The following is an 18,454-nucleotide window of genomic DNA, read 5'->3' as shown; positions in this document are numbered from 1 at the left end:
TTCATTAATCACATCTCTGAAGAATGTTAATTGAAAATGAAATTTGTCATCATGGCGTAACCAGCAGTGTCTCAGACGTGCTTCGCTTGTGCTTTTCATGTTTGTGAGGACACTGACATAAGCTGTGCTGACCCAGAATCCATGTTCTCCAGGAGTTACAGGCATCTGCTTCGTTTCGTGTATTGCATCTCATCCTGGCAGAGATTAGCTCAAACATTTGCTGTGTAGTTAAGAAAAAACAAACCCCACATAAAATGAAACTTAATTCTGGGAGTAGCTCCTAGGATATAAGTGTTCACCTATTGGTATCTTTTGGCTTATTGATAAGATACTGGTATCTTTTGGCTTATTGATAACAGTGGTGAAACTCCTTGGTATGCTGTAGTTGTTGGAGCTATCGATAAGTTGGTTTCTTTTCAGTTGCTGTGAAAACCAGGTCCTTGGACTCCGTGAGGCAGGGAGAAGATTCCAGTTGTATTTTTATATGGAGTGTAGACAGAGGTGCCCTCCTGCCTGCTACCTGTGGTCCTGCTTCGATCTCTACTTCAGTCTGAGGCTTGTCAGGGGTATATGAAAATAGGAAAGGGAAGATGGCAGCAGTAGTCTCTGAAGTTTAGAGGGCTCTAGTCCCTGGGCCTAACTCCTGATGTTGGATCTTTAGCTACTTTGTCTGTGGACAGCCCAGCTCAGGTCGGATAAAGACATTGTTCTTATGGCCCCGAAGGACAAGTTCAAGTGAGCTTGTAGCCCCCCCAGTGCAGTGCAGTAATGCTGACAGTGGTGGCAGGCGTGTAAAAGGTTATGTGGAGGCTGCGCAAGCATCCAGGGAAGAAGGTCAGGGTCAGGCCTCACAGTGTCTTTCTTCTTACTGCATTGAGGAGAAGAAAAATGTATCTCACCTGAGAAGAATTGATGTGTACTGAGACTTCTTGTGCAGGTCACCAAATGATAACTGTGTTAATTAACCTGGCTTATGCAGTGCTTGCTACTTGCTTTTGGCATGAGTCTCCTTCCAATTCTAGTGGAATGGTAAAGATCTTAACAGGTCTCAGCTTGGATGGCAGTATTGAAAGAATGAGGGAGTTACCTGCTCAGGAAGATTATGTGATACTGAATCTTTCAGCATTATGATGAAGGAAGAGAAGTGGATCTGCTTATCTAGCCAGTCTTAGTTGAAGGAAGCTGTACTTTCAGTACAGCCTAGAGATGTTCACGTGGGTCAGGGGTGGACTTGTAGAGTATGCTTCTGTCCAATAAGCAAGAGGGAAATGCTTAAATTCACACTTAGTTTCTTTTCATTGTAAAGGAAGTAATTTCCATAGTCAGATTAGAACATATATGCAGTTTGATATCTGTAGGTAAGTTCAGAGGCAAAGCATTCCTCTCTTGCAACTAGTACCAAGTATGATTTATTCCCAAACTGGCTACGGTAGCTGTTGGCCATGGATGTGTTACTCCAGAGCCTGTGAGAGGTAGGGTGGGCTAAAATGTTCTAAGTTAAGCATTGGTACGTTGTCCTAAATTCATGATGTTATTGGGCCAAATAAAACAGGTGAAGAGTTATCTCTGTTCTAGTAAGACACCCAGGAGAAGTTAGTATTATGAACTCTCTCAGCTGCCACTTCCAGGCTGCTGTGTGCCACTGCCTCTTCTATGCAGGTGCACTACTTTCTAAGTTTGTCCTGGTATGTGAAACTGTTCTCTGGTGTATCCAAGCACAGTGGGATGTGTAGTAGACTTTGTTCTTGGAGAGGGAAAAACACCTCTCCTTATTCCCAGCTCTTCTCTTAGGAAATGAGCAATGCCTTTGGCAAGGGATGATACAGCAAAGGGGTACTGGGGAATCTTTATTCACCAGAAGGGACTGAATTTCTTTCAGTCACACGTGTCAAAGAGGTTGTTACCCAAAAAGCATCTTGTTCTTCACCTGCAAAATGACTTGAATGTTCAGGTTTGTTTTCAGGTGTCTTGCTGCCACTTCAGAAATGATCTCTAGATTTGTACGTTTCCTTTGTGTGAACAGGGCCATTATGTGAAAGCAAAAGCTCTTTCTGGATTGGAAAGGACTGAGGAAGCATTGAAGGAGTTTCTTTATTGTGTTGCCTTAAATCCTGAATGGAGCTCAATGAAGAAAGAAGCCCAAAAGGTATAAAATGTATTTACTGGCTACTTGGCCATTGTGCTGCTTTTAATCCCACAGCCAAGCAAAATTCGTGGTATTTCAGGTGATAGTAAATACCCAAAGGATAGTTTGATTCAGTAGATTCTCCAGTAAACCTTTTTAGTATTATGCTCTGTGAGGCACCTCTTGGGTTTGGTTGGTGCCTCAGCCGGAGGGATTACATATTTGTAAATTCCACTGCATAGGCTTGAGGCTGCTAATTTTAGTATCCCTCAGAAAATGACTTCTATGTGGGAAGTGGCTGAGGATTGAGAAGAGGAAGCTGTGTGCTGCCCTGTCCTGGAAAAATCCTGCAGTCTTTGTAGCATTTTGTTCCGTATGGGAAATTAGACACATTAAGTGCTAACAGCCCATCATCAGATTCTCTGTGACCATCTATACATGCTTTTTATAAAAATGAGATGAGGATTTGGCAAGATGCTTGGTGGGGACTGGTGAGAGGGGGAACAGGCTCTACACAGCTTTAAGCTAGGGGTTAGATCTACTTGAGGATGGAGGAGAAAGATAAAGAACACAAGCAATGTTTGAACACATCTCTGTTAACTGGTTTTGATGGGAGAACATGATCTGAAGAGTTCTGGAGGCAGCGTCTGAGTGTGACAATGGAGATGGGTAGAATCAGGAGAAAGATGCAACAAACAGCTGCCCTGGATGCTCTTGGGGAGCAGAAGCCTTTGGTAAGGGAGATGGGCACCAGAAGAGCACCTTGGAGTGTGACTGTGGTTGTTGTGGGCACTGCCATTCAGGTTTCCCATGCTTTGGGAACTGCAGGATGTCTTGGATGTTGCAAGGTCTTGGTATCTAGAAACTGTGAAGTTTGTGCATTTGTGTTCACGTAAACATAAATATCTTATGTCGTAATTACTACTTTTTCTTTTTTTTCTCTCTCTCTAATTGACTAGATAATGTGTGAGATGTTTTTCCCAGCCTTTGAAAATGTCCATGATAGTCTAACAGCACCTTTCTCTAGTCGAACATCCCATACAAGATTGAAACCTGCGTTTCTGAGTAGCATAAACACACAGTCAGCTGTGGAAGATAACTCTGTTGCTGGGTCCTCAAAGGTAAAGCAAAAAGCCTTCAACATAAAAAAAAAAAAAATAGCACATGGATCTTCCTTATCTGTGTGATGTTGTCTTTGTCTACATCTGTGTAGGCACTTACTTTCATGGTAAGCCTGTTCTCTCCATTGCTGTTGGACTACATTGGGATGTACTGCCTCAGAAAAATAAGGGAGTTAACCTTTTTCTTCAGATAACAATGTGATGCCTTCATGTGGGGGTCAGTTGTGTTTGTGGTTTTTTCTGCTGAAGATTTTAGTATGACAGGAACATAATTTTTAGAGACAGGCGCTATAGGGAGAGACATGGCCCTACTTTATGCAATTTTGAAGTGACCTTTGATACAGACCTTTCTCCATTGCTAGGCTTCTTGTGGGAACATTGATCTATTGCTGATAAAACTAATAGATAAAAGCAAACCAAAATTGTCTCATGCTTTATTTTTTTTAGGATACTATGTTCAGGTTAACAAAAACCCCGTCCCAAGAATCTGATGTGTTCAGAACCACTGATTCTTCTGTTACCCATCATGTTCTGGATCTCTACTTTGATGACAACAAGAAGTCTTTGGGAGCTATTCTTTCCAGTTTACCTGGGATTGGCCTAAAAAGAAAGCTGTCCAGTGATATGAGGGATTTGCAGAGCTTGGATGTCCCCAGTAAAATTCTTAAAAAAGGTTTGTGTTGTAGCTTGGAAAAACAATTTCTCTTCCACATACTGAAAAACTGTAAATGATTTTACTCCTCCCTTTTTATAAGTGTTAACAAAACATTCCCTACAGGAATTGGGATAATATTTTGTTCTCTGATGTGTTCATTTCTGCTCTAACAACCTATTTACCTTATTCCAGAGCAGTTTTAAGTTCACTGAATAAAAACTGTATTTTTCTTTCTCAGATGGGCCATTTCCAGTGTAACGTGTGTGTAATCCACTCACAGTTTAGCCTTTGTGTTGGTAGTGCCATTTCCATTTTCTAGGTTTCAGCTATAGCTGAACTTCATTGTCTTTCTATATGATTGAAAGATGAAGTAAGCCTGGAAACTAATCTTGAAGTGGCATTAGAAATGGTCACATGCAACTTTACATGAAATTTTCCAGGCAAACAAAGAAGTCTTTTAAAGGGTAGTAAGTCCCCACCCCCCAGTTTTCTGTTACTTGATATAGCTGCGCTTACAATTTATATGCTTCTCAAGCTTCTAACAAAGACTTCCAGAGTGGCTTTAGTACTCGGGGCTAAAAATGCCAAAGGCGATGCTTCACTGAGAAGTGTAATAATTGGTTATCACAGACCTGGAAAATGTTGCTGTGCTGGTGTGATTTTTTTTCACTTAAAGAAAAAAAAAAAAACAAAACTTGAAAAGTTTGCCTTCTGAAAACGTTCCTGAAATGTTCCTGAAAATGTTCCAAGTCTTCAAGTACAGCTGTCTGTGACCTCTACAAAAGATCAATATATGGCCAGTTTCTGATCACATTGCTTTGAAGGAAAAAACGCTGTACCTGCCTGTGAACTGCAGACCCAGTAAATAGATTGTGAAATCTGACCCACCTGTATCTTCACAGGGAAGGCCAGAGATCATGTTTTACCCATGAGCACTAATTTCTGGTATGTGCTGGGTCCCAGTGCCATATTACTATTTGCAGGATTAACACAGCCAGGTTCTTGCAATTACTAAATGCTAACATTTAGTGAGATGTAGGTTAAAGATAGCACTGTTTTTCTTTGTAGGCCACACACCACCTATCATGTCTGTGCTCGAGATAAACCAGATGCTGAGCATAAGTTACTCTTTAACGAAGCATCCTAGTGTTTTAACTTAACATAAAAAGCTGAGCTTTTTAATGGTCAAGAATTTGGTTGATAAAAAACATGTGGAGGCAGCAGTCACGGCTCTGTTGCAACTCATCACAAAGATGCAAATTTTAAAAGTTGCAGAATTTGCTTTTGTAAATCTCAACAGAAGCTGGAGCTGATAGCTTTTGAGCCTAAATAATGCTGCTGTGAAGTTTGAAGTGCATACCTTTAAAGCAAGCTTAACCCAGAGATACAAATCATCCCCAGAAATCAGTCTAGGCAGAATTTCAAGTGAAGCGTTTGCCTCTCTGCAGATTGTTGAGCTAATAAAAGCTGTGTTAGCTAATGCCACTCCAGTAGTCCTTTTAAGTTTTAAGTTGTCTGAAATTTGGAATTTCTACAACAGCCTAGTCTAGAAAAATGTAAGCCTTTTTATATTTGTAAGAAAAAAATACCCCTGCTGAGAAATCTATAATAAACAGTAATGAAATATTTTGACTGTGTGTAAATAAATTAAATTCTGGACTTAATGTACTTGAAAACATCTGGCCTGGCTGATGTGGGGGTGGTGGTGGGAAAGCAATAGCAGAATATTTTAAAAAACTAGTCTAGGAAAACACACAACACAATCATTTTTGGAGAAGCAAATAATGGATATTCAGCTCTAAAGTGTATTCTCTGGCCACAGACATCATCCTCTGCTCTCCAAAAGATCTCCTGCCAAAAAATCTAAAACTTAGATAGGGAAGCGTGTTTATTAGAAAAAATACTTCAGAAAAGAAAAGACATGAATCAGGTTCTTTATGGAAAAGTCAACAGTATGAAGAACGTTGGAAAATGCAGTAATGCTTACATCTTTACTATAATAATTTTCTTGACTACTTAGATGGAGATGTTTTACCTGAAAACACCACTGACACTTCAAGTGAAATACCAACAACTCTGGTGGATGCGTCGGATTTTGAGTGTTCCCTCTGCATGAGGTATGACTGTGTTGACCTGGCATTTACATAACAAAGACTCTCTAGCTTCTGAAAAAAATAAGTGTAAGAAGAGAAACCTGCCAGAGAATGTCTAAATCATTACTCTGTTCCTTTTTGCTGAACCTTAGATCTGGTGAATCTTTACAGATGTGGTTTTCTCCATTTTGTGTGCGGTTCTCTGTTGTAACACTGTCACCTGTGGTTTATACAAAAGCAGAAAAGTAAGAAAGAGCTAGGACTAGTCACTCCCTTCCACACATTGGGAATTGTTTTTGTTGGCAGCTTAGCTTTTCTGTTCCATGTTTTCATGTTAAGGTTGTTCTACGAACCTGTTACCACACCCTGTGGACACACCTTTTGCCTCAAATGCCTTGAGCGTTGCCTTGACCATAATCCACTTTGCCCACTCTGCAAGGAAAAGCTGTCAGAAGTAAGTATGTTCTTCTCCCAATTAACAAAACTGCACAAACCTGTGTTCTTTTGAAAACATCTGTGTGGACATTTTCTGTGGTCTGGTTGTGAGCTACATCCAAAGCAGTGTGGCCAGCAGGGTGAGGGAGGTGAGTCTGCCCCTCTAGTCCTCTCTGGTGAGACCCCACCTGGAGTGTTGCATCCAGCTCTGGGGTCACCAGGGTATCAAGTCCAGAGAAGGGTCATGAACATGGTCTGGGGCTGGAGCACCTCTCCTATGAAGAAAGGCCAAAAGTTGTGGTTGTTCGGTCTGGTGAGGAGAAGGCTCTGGGAAGACCTGATCTCAGCCTTACAGTACTTCGAGGGTTTATAAAAAAGATAGGCACAGGCATTTTGGTAGAGGGATAATTATTTTAAAGTGAAAGAGAGTTGGTTTGAAGAGGTTAGATGTAAGTCAGAAATTTTTTACCATGAGGGTGATGAAACACTGGAAGAGGTTGCCCATGGAGTTGGCAGATTCTCCCATCTCTGGAAACATTAGAGGTCATGTTGGATGGGGGGCTCTGAGCAATCTGATCTGTTTGAAGATGTCTCTGCTCACTAAAGGGATTGGACTAGATGACATTTAAAGGTCCCTTCCAACCCAAATGTCTGTGATTCTGTGAAACTGGAACAAGACAGTACTGACAACATCAAACTATGCATAGACCTCACTTAATCAAGGATGTATTTGGCATTTAATGCCATACAAGTGGTTTTACTGGTTCTTAAAGAAATGGAGGCTTCCAGTAACACATCAGGCTCATGCCTGGGGACCCCAAGCAACAGCCATGTTCATACCAAATTTCCATTTTGTGTGGAAAGTGGTGTATGAGGAATGGTTGCTCCTTGGTCAACTTTTGTCAGCAGCAGACATAAGGTATCCGATACATAGTACTTCTTGCCAGTAAGCTGACAGTTGTAGATGAAAAAGTTACATGTATCTTTGCAGAAGTGAGGATGGACTGCCTTTTCTTCCTCCTAGTACAACTTCTGCCGAAAACAGGTATGGGATTAGAGTTATAAGGACAGTGGGGTGAACCACATAGGCTGAAGTGGTCATTTTAGTACCTGGAGGCTGAAAAGGGTGAGGAATCTGTATAGTCCTATCTAATGTGCACTTTGGCCTCAGGGAAGAGTGGGCTGGGAGGAGGAGATGTTACTTGTCTTGTTACCAGACTTAAGCGTTGATTCTTCCTTGTAGTTTCTGGCAAGCAGAACTTACAAGAAGACCGTCCTTACAGAAGAGCTGATAGTCCGTTACTTGCCAGAGGAATTATCTGAAAGGAAGAAAGTTTATGAGGAAGAAATGAAGGAATTGTCAAAGTAGGCTCTCTTTATACTACTGACAGCTGTTACAAAAATGTATTTTTCAATCTAAATTACTGAAGAAGATTAATTTGCTTCTGAAAATGCACCAAAGAAATGAATTTGTAAATGAACCTGCCAGATGTTTTGTATTTTTGACGTGTATGTTGCAGATAAACAAGTAACAATGTGCTTGGATGGGGGTGAGGCACAACAATATTCTTAAAATAGAGATAATTGCTTTTTCCTCTGAAACAACATAATAGCTTTAGAAGTTACACTGGGGGTTTTCTGGGAGTAGAATTCAAATTATCAATGGGTTATACTTCAGGTCAGGAGAAGGTCAAGGATCCAGTTTTCTCAGTGACTCGTGAATGTTGTGCTATAACTCAGTTTAAAAAAGTAAAACAAAACATGCAGTTAATCCTGAAAAAAATTGAGTGGATTAATGGGCTTTGAAATCAAAGGGGTTTGCTGACTTTGGCGATTCTCTGCCATCTTGCTTTGAACATGGCTGGTTCTTAAGTACTTTGTTACTGTGAAAAGTTGTCACCAAAATCTTGCAGTGTGTGTCTAAGATGCATCACTAGAGATGTTTTGGGGAAATTGGCTATTTCTTGACTTTTTTCTTTTATGGAGGTAGGTTAGAGGGATTGTTTACTTAATGTATTAAGGAAAGGAGTCCTGAAATATTGTTTGTCTTGTGAAAATGGCAAACCTTGAAGAGATATGCATTTACAAAGATTGAGTCTAAGGAAGCCATTTGTCTTGTGTTAAGGATATATTCTGAATATAGCAGCACCCAGAAAAAAAGGTGATTATTTTTTAAACCATTTTCTTACAGTTTGAATAAAGATGTTCCCATCTTCGTATGTACCATGGCCTTTCCTACCATCCCTTGTCCACTCCATGTCTTTGAACCTCGTTATCGCCTAATGATAAGAAGATGCATGGAAACTGGTACCAAGCAGTTTGGCATGTGCTTAGCTGATGAATTAAAAGGGTAAGGAGATGAGCTGAGAATGTGTTGTTATTGCAAAGGCTGCTGTGAGCTAATGGAATACTGCAGCACAGTATACTTGTCTCTCCAAACCACTGTGGTTCCTTCCAGTCCTGTATGAACCAATACTGAAGTTGCTTACTTCTTAGTTCTGAACTTTAAACATTCCTTTTTACATAAAAATGTAATTTTGTTACTCCCCTGTTGGATAATAGCAAGAATGCAACTCATCCTGCTCCTACAGGCTCCAAAAATAGCATTTAATTGGCTGCGTGTTTGGAAAGCTTGCTGGCCTGTTTGTTCCAGTGAAAACTGACTGTCTGGGTAAGGCTCCCCTTCTGTCTACTCAGTTAAAATAAATTTAAAAAAAAAAAAAAAAAAAAAAAAAAGGCAAAATATCCAGACCTCCCATAGCTTTCTTGAAAGAGTGGTTTCATTTTAATGAGACAAAGTATACCCTTGGCTGAGAAGTCTGTTTTGCTGCTGAATGTTGAATTTGAGTGTTTGTCTTTACTGCTGTGTTGCAATGTCTAAACTATCTGCAGTGAGTGAGTTTGTCTTTCTAAATGATCACACCTTTCATTCACTTCTGTGAATTCTGACACTGATGTGTTTCCAGCTCCCTGTGCAGAGACTGACTAGATTAAAGATCCCTTACTACACAAAACTATTCTCTGATTCTTTGAGAGCCTTCAAGTATTTCACAGACAATGGGGTTTTCAGACCATGCTCATGGGAGAAGCATGAGGTGATCTTGAGAAGTCTGCCTTAGGAGATGCAGTAGTTGCTGACTTCAGAAGCTACTTTGGCAGACTGTAGAATGGATGACAAACATGGGAATTTTTAAGAACACAGTAGACAGGCATCCTCAGGAGCAGCATTTTTGTGTGTGATCATCACTGGAGCTGAGGGGAGGGCAGTCATTACTGAGGCTTGGCAGCCTTTCCTTGTCTACTCCGTGATTCTTGGGTGGGGTGGAAATTTTATTTTTCTCCCAGACTGGAGAGTAAGGTAGCTGTAAGAATACAGGAGATGCTGCAGCTTCCAGTCAGCTGTGGCTCTGCTGCAATGCCATTTGGCATGCTGTCAGTACTGCACTCAGTGGAGTTCAGACTCCAGCAGCAACTGATGCTCCACAGTCCCTTTCAGGTCTATTAGCAATTCGCTGGAAGTGAATACTTGTGAGCATGAGGACAGAATTACCCTAGGACTCCAGTGATAACTCTCCTTTTATCCCTGCAGGCTTGTGGAAGAGCCAAACTTACTTGGAATCAGGTATAATAATACAGAGGGCCAAGGCATTACAATCCTCAAAACACAACAATTTGTTTGTTAGATAACATAATGAAGAGTGTTTTAAAATGCCAACAGTATGGTTAGGTTTCTATGTCCTGTCTGAGTTACTAAGAGAATTAAGCTTTTTGAGCATGATAACTTTAATCAAATACTGAAGCACAGGAAACCTTCATGTGCAGACACCTGGCAGGCTGTTCCAGCTTCTTACACAAGTAAAGAAGTTCTTCTGTTTATTCAAAATTGCGAAATCGACTTGGGAATACAAGAAGTGGGGAAACTTGTTTTGCCTCATCTACTGAGACATGGATGCATGCCTCCGTTGAAAAACACAGTGACAAAGCATGTTTAGTTCATTACCTTCCTCTGTTTTATTTCTCCATTTTACCTTATAATTGGTAAAAGAATATAAGCTCTTGATGTTGTCAGCACATTTTATGCCTGTCTCCAGGTGCTTTCTTGTCTCTCTGATTCAGGTGCCTGTCCATCCAAAAGTAACTCCTCTAAGAACAAAAATGAAAAAGTCAACACTTCTGTATTAATTTCTAAATCCAGTATGGATATCACTAAACTCATTAATTAAAAACAATTGTTATGTAGCTGTTTAAATAGCCTATAGTGTAATATTGCTATAATAAACTAACAAACTTGCTTTTTAAAACCAGTCCTACTGGTAGAGCACCAGGACTTAGCTATGTTCAGCTCTGCTCCTCCTGCTCTTCCTGGTTTTTTCCTGTACACTGGCTGGGAGTGAACAGTAGTTAGCTTCCCCCCAACCCCTCCTAAACCCATGATTTCTGGTAGAGCAGACACAGGAGTCATTTCTTCATCACTTCATTGTAAGAAATGGCCAAGCCCTTGTAAAACAAGCATATCCATGATAAAGAATTTACCAGACCCTGCTGGGTTTGGGTATCTTGAGTTGAGACTAGAATACAGTGCTTTCTCCTGCTTGACAGAAGGCTGAGGTGTAGACTTGCAAATGTGTTGTGGTGAAGAGTCATTGTGCAATCAGCCTCTTTACTGAAATCACTGTACCACAAAGGTACAGTTAAGTAAGCTCGATAAAGTAAAAGTTTATTGCGTGCCTGTTTTCCAGGGTGTGATTAAAACCTGTGCCTACTTTAAATATAATGGATATAAATGTGCTTTTGTGAAGAGGTTATTTTGGGTTTGATTTGAATTTGGTTTTTTTAAAGGAAACAAATGCAAGAAAAGACTTGATATATAGAAAGCTTTTTTCTTCTAAAGCCTGCAGTCTTCTGCTTACACAATGATGTAGGGGGGATAGCCCTCACAGCCATGCATTTGTTCCTCGGTTTCAGTACTTCCTTACAGTTCTTTACCAATCTTGTTTTCTTTGCAAACCAGATAAATTTTCCACCAGCAGCTGGCAACTCCCAGCATGAAACATGCTTCATTTAGTATCTTGTTCCTTTCCAACGCTCCCACCCCACAAACCTGCCCTGAAAATGCTGCTGCCCAGGTTCTCTGAGGGAAGGCAGAAAGGGTGGGGGTTTGTGTGGCTTATGTGAATAAGCAGAAATGTATTGTCACCAAAGCAGAATCCTCTTTCAAATAAGAAATGGTGAATTAGGCCCAGTATTTGTCCTGATGTCTATAAACACTTGTTGATGACTTCCGCTTTTATGCCCTTCTGTCATTTCAGATTTGCAGATCATGGCTGTATATTAGAGATCAGGGACGTAAAGTTTTTTCCTGATGGACGCTCAGTTGTTGATACAGTTGGTGTCCGTCGTTTTAGGGTCTTAAGCCATGGCCAACGAGATGGATATAACACAGCAAACATCGAGTATCTTGAAGATAAAAAGGTGATCTATGGTGCAAAGTTATTCATACCCATGTATTGCTGGATTCACTTAAATAGCCTTTCCTTGTTGCATTTCAAGCTAGCTGTGCATTATTTTTTAAGCCAATATCATTACAAATACACTAAAACTCTGTTTTAAAAACCATGGAACAAACTTTGTATCTTCTTTCCCTTTCTTCCTTTCTTCCCTTATAATTAATCTCTGCTTAAAGGGTTACACTCCTTTCATGGATCTCAAAGTAGCTTCTAGGGTGCTGAGGTCATGGTGTGTAGTTGAGGTCAGAGCAACATTTTAAAACTGATGCAGAATTTAAAGACTTCTAAAAGCACATGCTCCTGTTGGTAGAGAACTGACTGTTCTCTTGCACTGAACAGACAGTTGGCCCACTTCATATGTGCTCCAAGTTCTCATTTACAGAACAGGTCCTCAAATAAATGTGAGAATCTGCTCTTAAAATGAGTTCTTAGGGACACACAGTTAACCATGCCCTGTACAAGCATCCATTAGAGCTGACTGAGAGCAGAGAAATGCAGAGAGGGGAGAAGCTTTTAAAAAAAAGTCCTCTTAGCAAACCTGCATCAAGGCAGGTGTTTGTGATGGGTGTTGTCCAAAGGCTGAATTTTTGGCCGTGGTCTCTGGATCATCTTCAGACCATATCTATAAAACCTTGGTAGCTGTTAACATTAAACTTAGCAGTAATCTCCTGCCAGCTGATGGAGTCAGTTTGGTCATACAGCTCTAGAGCAGTCCACAGTTGAAGCGAAAGTCTGTAAAGCCTTAGCAGTGCTTTTCTAACCTGTTCAGGGTGATGCAGTTGTTTGCCAGGGCATGTTTACAGGTTGAGCTTGTGGAGATGCTCCTTCTTGTGAAAGGCTAGAATAGGCAGTCTGCTCAGAGTGAGGGCTGTGCTCTGTTAAAATCCCTAATGAAGAGTAGTGGAACTCAGGTATACATGCATTGTTTATAGATGGTTCCAGAGATCCCCCTCTTCATAATTAGAGTGAGATTTACCTTGTCTCACATTGGAGGCTGGTGTCTGTTCAGTGCCCTACACCCATGATATGTCTGATGGTCAAAAATATCAGTCCAAAGATACCTATTTTATATGCTCTTGGATACTTACATTAGGATGAAATTATTGCTCTCTAGAACTACTTCTCTGTGATTGTGAAGGGCAACCAGAGCAGCTAGATCACATGTGTATCTGAGCATAGCCTATGTGATGTGCACATGTTAAAGGGAAAAAACCCGAACAACCCCAAACAAAAATCCAGAATCAAAACCCCCACCAATTTGTAGTGATTTTTGCTTATGCTTTTTTTCCCCCCACCAATAGCTAATAGTAGGCCTGTGCAACTAAAACACTCTGCTTCAATGAGGGTGTTTCTTCATGGCTGTTTCTGGTATTGGGAAAGCATCACTTTCCCTATTTCCTGCCTGCTTGGGTGTCTACCCTCCTCCTTCTCCTTGGCTGTCCTACCATGGCCTTAACATTTCTATAAAATAGTGCTGGTCTCTTAAGTGCTGTAGCCCCCCCTGTCTTTGTGCTCGGTGGCAGTAGTGTTTGTTTTGTTTTGCCAGATGATGTACCACTGTCCAGAGTCATTCTGTGACAGGGGCTTGAGGTTGTGGGTTTGAGATGATAAATATGTCCCAGATATTCTTCTGTTATGCTAGCATTTAGGAATGGATATTAGTGAGGCAGTTACTGCTTCAAGAAATATCACTTCAGAACACCTAGGGGAGGGTAAAAAGACTCCAGCATCACAGGTTTGAAATCTGAGACTTAGGCACAGTTGGTTTAGATAAGGACATTTGAGCAGCTGTAGTCAACTGCATTATTTTGCTTCGTTTGCTTCTGGGGAAGCATGTGGACTCCACGGTATCAAACCTATTTTGTTCCATCTCCCTTCTTTTAACAATAAGGTTGAAGGACCAGAATATGAAGAACTTGTCCGCCTTCATGATTCAGTCTATGATCAAGCTGTTGCCTGGTTCACTTCTCTTAAAGACAATATGAAAGTGCAAATTCTCAATCATTTTGGATCTATGCCAGGAAAAGAACCAGAGCCACAGGTAATAAAACCTGCCTATTTATGCACCTTTATTCTATGCAGAATTTTAACACTGGACTCTTCTGACAGATTTTTGCTGTGGTTTTATACATTTTAGACTCTTACTTACCCAATTTTTGTCTGTTTACATGAAGCATGGTAAACAATACACCTGTATAATTTGGTAGCTGAAGAGATAAGTCTTAATGCTATATACTGATTCAGAGAACATCTGCAATTAAGTGTTCAGTTGTTGCTTGTTTTGTGGTGACTTTCTTAGCAAATAGAAGGTGAGAAGGTGATGTTCTTCTTGGGGCTGGGCTGGTGAATACAAACTGCATATCTTTCCATTTTTTTGCAGAGCAACCCCAGTGGTCCTGCCTGGTACTGGTGGCTCTTGGCAGTGTTGCCTCTGGAAAACAGAGCTCAGCTGGCAATATTGGCTATGACCTCCCTGAAAGATCGTCTGATTGCCATCAGGCGCGTATTGATATTTGTGACTCGCAAAAGACCCAGATAACATGGACTTGTGTTGTGAGTGGGCACCAAGAACATCTCATGACAGGTTGTTCTGGGGGAGGGCAAATGGGGAGGGGTTGTTTTTTCATTTTTGTAAGATTCCTTCAAGAAGGAACAGCCCTTTCTGACTGCGTCCTGCATCCATCAATTGCATCAGTCTGTTATCTGGGTATTCACCAAACCTCGCACACTCTCCTGTTGTCCTGGTGAAAACTGAGCCTCTGCAGAGCTGTGCTACATTTAGACTGTAGCTGATGGATGTGGATAGTTGCTTCAAAGTACTGTGATAGAATTGAAGAATTGATGTTCCTAGCCAAGAGAGTTAAATACTAGAGTAGCGCCATTGGCCTGCATGTGATCTGGATTTTCACTCAGTAGGAAGAGGAAACTGGACAGTGGATTGAAGAGGTGTTTCCTAGACTTTCTTGAAGGTAGTGAACAGAAGAGGAGTTACACTGCCCAGCAGAAGTATGCACGAGGACTATAACCAACAGTACTCCCTGTTAGTGAATTGGAAGGCAGTCTGTCATACACCCACATCTCTCTCTCTCTCTCTCTTCAGCAAATAACGATCTGAGGAAAAAACAGGTTAAGCCGTTTGTAGTCAAGGCATCTGAGGATATTTATCTGAAAGAATAATAGCTACTGAATAAGCATACTATTTGGTAGCCTTAGGTAATCCCTCCTTTGTGATTTACATGTTGTAGCAGAATAAGTATATACAAAATGTTTGGAAATGTGTACTTTGGTTTCTTTGAAGAGAAAACCCAAAGTAATCCTAGCCAGTCTTACTGCTAAATTCAAACCAAGCCGCTCGCTAAAGTATGATAAACACTGCTGTGAAATAATGATTTCACCTCAAGTACGAGGGAGGCATGCTGCAGTTTACTCTGAACACCTGCTCTACGAGTGGAACCAGTAAGGATGAAAGATGGGGAGGTTTCCATCTCTCTCCTTCCTGCAGTGTCATGCCAACCTCCCTTTACGTAGGGGTGGTCTCTACTGAACATGTTTCAAACCTGAAAGTATTGTAGTTTAGTACCAGTTGCTGTATATGATGGAAATCAGTCCACAGTAACACCGTGAAAGGAGTCACAAACCGAACCTATAAAGGCAAGTCTCAATGCAAGCTTCAGTCAGGTGTTAATCTTCATTTGTCTCTTTGATTTTTTTAATGTATTGTTTTGTTAATATCTAACTTTGATAGCTATTAAATTGATCGCTTGTCAAATGATCAACATATGCTCAACTGCCAATGAAATAACTCAGTGTTACCAATTCAATTGGCGTAGTTTCCTATAACTAGAACTGATACTACCAACAGGGGAAAAAAGTTGACTTGAATCTCGATGTGCTGCAAGCATAGCAAGACCAATGTAAAGACTTGTTCTTGTGCAGAAGTCTAGTAAGAAGAAATGGCTGCTTACCTAAATGGTCAAAGTGCCTGGTTTCTTATTTTGTTCTTTTCTCCTTATTTGTCAATGAAGAGGTATTTAAACTTTTTTTTTTTTTTTTTTCCACTTTGTACATGAATTCTGGAAGAAGACTGCATTAAAATGCAGTGATTGGCATATATTACCTGCTCTCTTTGGGTATTATAGTTATAACCTCTGTGGTCTGGGAAACAAAAATTCAGGTTTTTTTCCTTTCAGCAAATGGCTACCACAAATGGTTTCTGTAACATACCCTGAATGTACTGTAACTGCCTCTACCTTGAACACGCCTTTTCTATTTAAGTAGTTTGTAAGTATATTCTCTGAATTGTGAAGTGCATATTGTACAACCAATGATGTCATAACCTCTACAGTAGCCTTCTGCAAGTTCTGCTACCACCACCAAAATGCTCAAAATTCAAGTTGAATGCATTTCCTCCAGGATTTGAAGATGATCAAGAAGAACTCACTGAAATATAAAGTAATTGTTGTATTGGTGGGGAGGAAATGTCACAAGTCAGTAGGTCTTCAGCCGACTGTCAGCTGACCTACTGAAGGGTGATTTCAGAAACTAATTCTCGGACCAGAAGATGGACTGTATTTGATCTCGCAATCCTTTCTGTTCAGCTTCCTGTATTTCCCATTCCTTTCCATGCTGTGTATTTCTTCAAGACTCATTCATCTTGCTTATTTGTGTGTCTGGCCTAGTTTTGAATATTACTAGTTTAGCTGGAAGAGGTTGCTGATGGTATTTGTATATTGCTGGTCCCTGATCTTATATGTGCTTAATTTTACAGATAGGAGTGCATTTAAGGAAAAAAATATCAAGGTGCTAGTTAGTGTCTTGGCTTTGCCTCAGTAAATGTTAATGTTCATATTCTTCTCTGCAAAAGTGATTTTTTCAAGATTACTTCTGAGGTACTTCTGACAGAAAACCCTATGAAATGAGAGGTTGTTTACTGCTGTTTTGTAATGTGTAAAGACATTCTACATGGGAAGTGACATTACTGTGTTCATGAAGGCCTGCATAGTTAATAGATTGATTGTTATTGAAAAGAAAGATGAACTGTAGAGGGATTTTTTTTTAGATAAGGTTTAAAGCGGTTTGTGAGTATTTCAGTGACTGATGTTTTGGATAAATGATAACAACAAAGGAATTGTCTGTGTATGGATGCAAATAATAATAATATTAGCAGCCCAAAGCTGACATTTCTTCCAAAACATTGAATGCTGATCAAATAGCAAAGCTTTAATAAATAGATAAAATCACCACTGCCCTGTGGTACTTGCTTTTTAAGGGGAAGGACCAGTTTCATTTTTACCAAATCACCTCTGCCATATAATATCTGCAGCATCCAGTAGTACCTCACAGGAAAAACTGTCTCGTTGCTCTCTAGAGGAAGTGTCCACGCTACAGCCAGTCTGCGCTTAGGTGTAACTTGTTGCCAAGGTACATGTGGAAGCATTGGAGCTGAGCTCCTGGAAGAGATAGACAGGATTTGTTGCCTTTCTAGCTCATTACACTTTTCTTGCTTGCTGTCCAAGCAAGGATGCTGGGATATATGATGAGTCTTTTCACTGTGGTGAATGTGGCCCTTCTTTATACATCGTAAAGAGGCCAAAAAGAAAAAAAAAATCCCTCTACCTCTACACCTGTTGTTCACCTGTAAAATTTCAAGCTACAAAATGATATATATATATATATTTTAACCTTTTTTTGTCTTTCAGAAGCATACTAATTGTTTGCCACTGAGGCCTTTTATCTACTGTATTTTAATATGTTCATTTGATAGTCATCAAGATCTCTTTGTACTTCTAACCTGTAGAACTTGTCATGTTTCTTACTGCTCCTTTTTCCTTGTCCTCCAGTCCACTTTTAAATTGATAAATAGAAAGCTGTACACTCTATTCCTGTTACATTTTACACTAGTGGAACTGGTATTTTGGTAGCGCCTTAATTTTGCAGTTGTGAAATGATTGTATCAACTCTTATCTGGGGCTTCTGACCAGATGTAAATGAGTATGTTTAATGTAGATAAACTTGAAACCATTTTTTACTGTTTTAAAGCTAGAAATGAAACGGAGCGTGTACATATGTATAAATATAAATTATTAATCTGCACCTTTTTGTATCTAGTAAATACAGGAGAAGTTCATGTTCTAACCACATTTGGCACTTCTTGTTGCATAAACAAAGCCAAAACTTTTTTTAAAAATTGCTGTGTTCATTTCATGTGTATTTGCAATATTCATGGGAAATGTGTTTAATTTATGTGATATTTGGAATAAACCAGGTTGAATTTATGAGAGTGTGAGTTCATGGGGAAAGCTTTATCACTGTGAGGACTAAGAGCTAGAGCTGAGCTGAATATGGTCTGAACGAAACAAGCCACTGATGTGCTGCTGTCAGAAGAGGAGTGATAGTTTGATTTTCCTGACAGGAGCCCAAGGGCTGAGAATTGGCCTCATGAGGCTTTAAGAAGCAGATGGCATCCCAGAAGCAGTGGTTGGATGTTGGGGTTCATAAGTTGCATGGCAATTGTTTTT

At 40.2% G+C, this 18,454-nt stretch overlaps 1 protein-coding gene across 1 annotated transcript in view; it reads left to right on the top strand.

The window, feature by feature from the left end:
- The window catches only part of LONRF2 (LON peptidase N-terminal domain and ring finger 2), a 34,242-nt gene extending 16,031 nt beyond the window's left edge, over positions 1 to 18,211 (top strand). The window contains exons 3-12 of the mRNA XM_066313627.1: positions 2,024 to 2,146; positions 3,085 to 3,246; positions 3,694 to 3,919; positions 5,922 to 6,018; positions 6,334 to 6,448; positions 7,673 to 7,794; positions 8,621 to 8,779; positions 11,739 to 11,901; positions 13,828 to 13,977; positions 14,317 to 18,211. Coding sequence (XP_066169724.1) covers positions 2,024 to 2,146; positions 3,085 to 3,246; positions 3,694 to 3,919; positions 5,922 to 6,018; positions 6,334 to 6,448; positions 7,673 to 7,794; positions 8,621 to 8,779; positions 11,739 to 11,901; positions 13,828 to 13,977; positions 14,317 to 14,475 — 1,476 coding nt within the window. The 3' untranslated portion in view covers positions 14,476 to 18,211. The remainder of the gene's footprint in view (positions 1 to 2,023; positions 2,147 to 3,084; positions 3,247 to 3,693; positions 3,920 to 5,921; positions 6,019 to 6,333; positions 6,449 to 7,672; positions 7,795 to 8,620; positions 8,780 to 11,738; positions 11,902 to 13,827; positions 13,978 to 14,316) is intronic.
- The last annotated feature ends 243 nt before the right edge of the window (positions 18,212 to 18,454 follow it).

Source organism: Sylvia atricapilla, chromosome 2 (genome assembly GCF_009819655.1).
Source record: "Sylvia atricapilla isolate bSylAtr1 chromosome 2, bSylAtr1.pri, whole genome shotgun sequence".
NCBI lineage: Eukaryota > Metazoa > Chordata > Aves > Passeriformes > Sylviidae > Sylvia > Sylvia atricapilla.
Note: the sequence above shows the minus strand (reverse complement) of the source record. Positions and strands in the feature narration are given on the sequence as shown.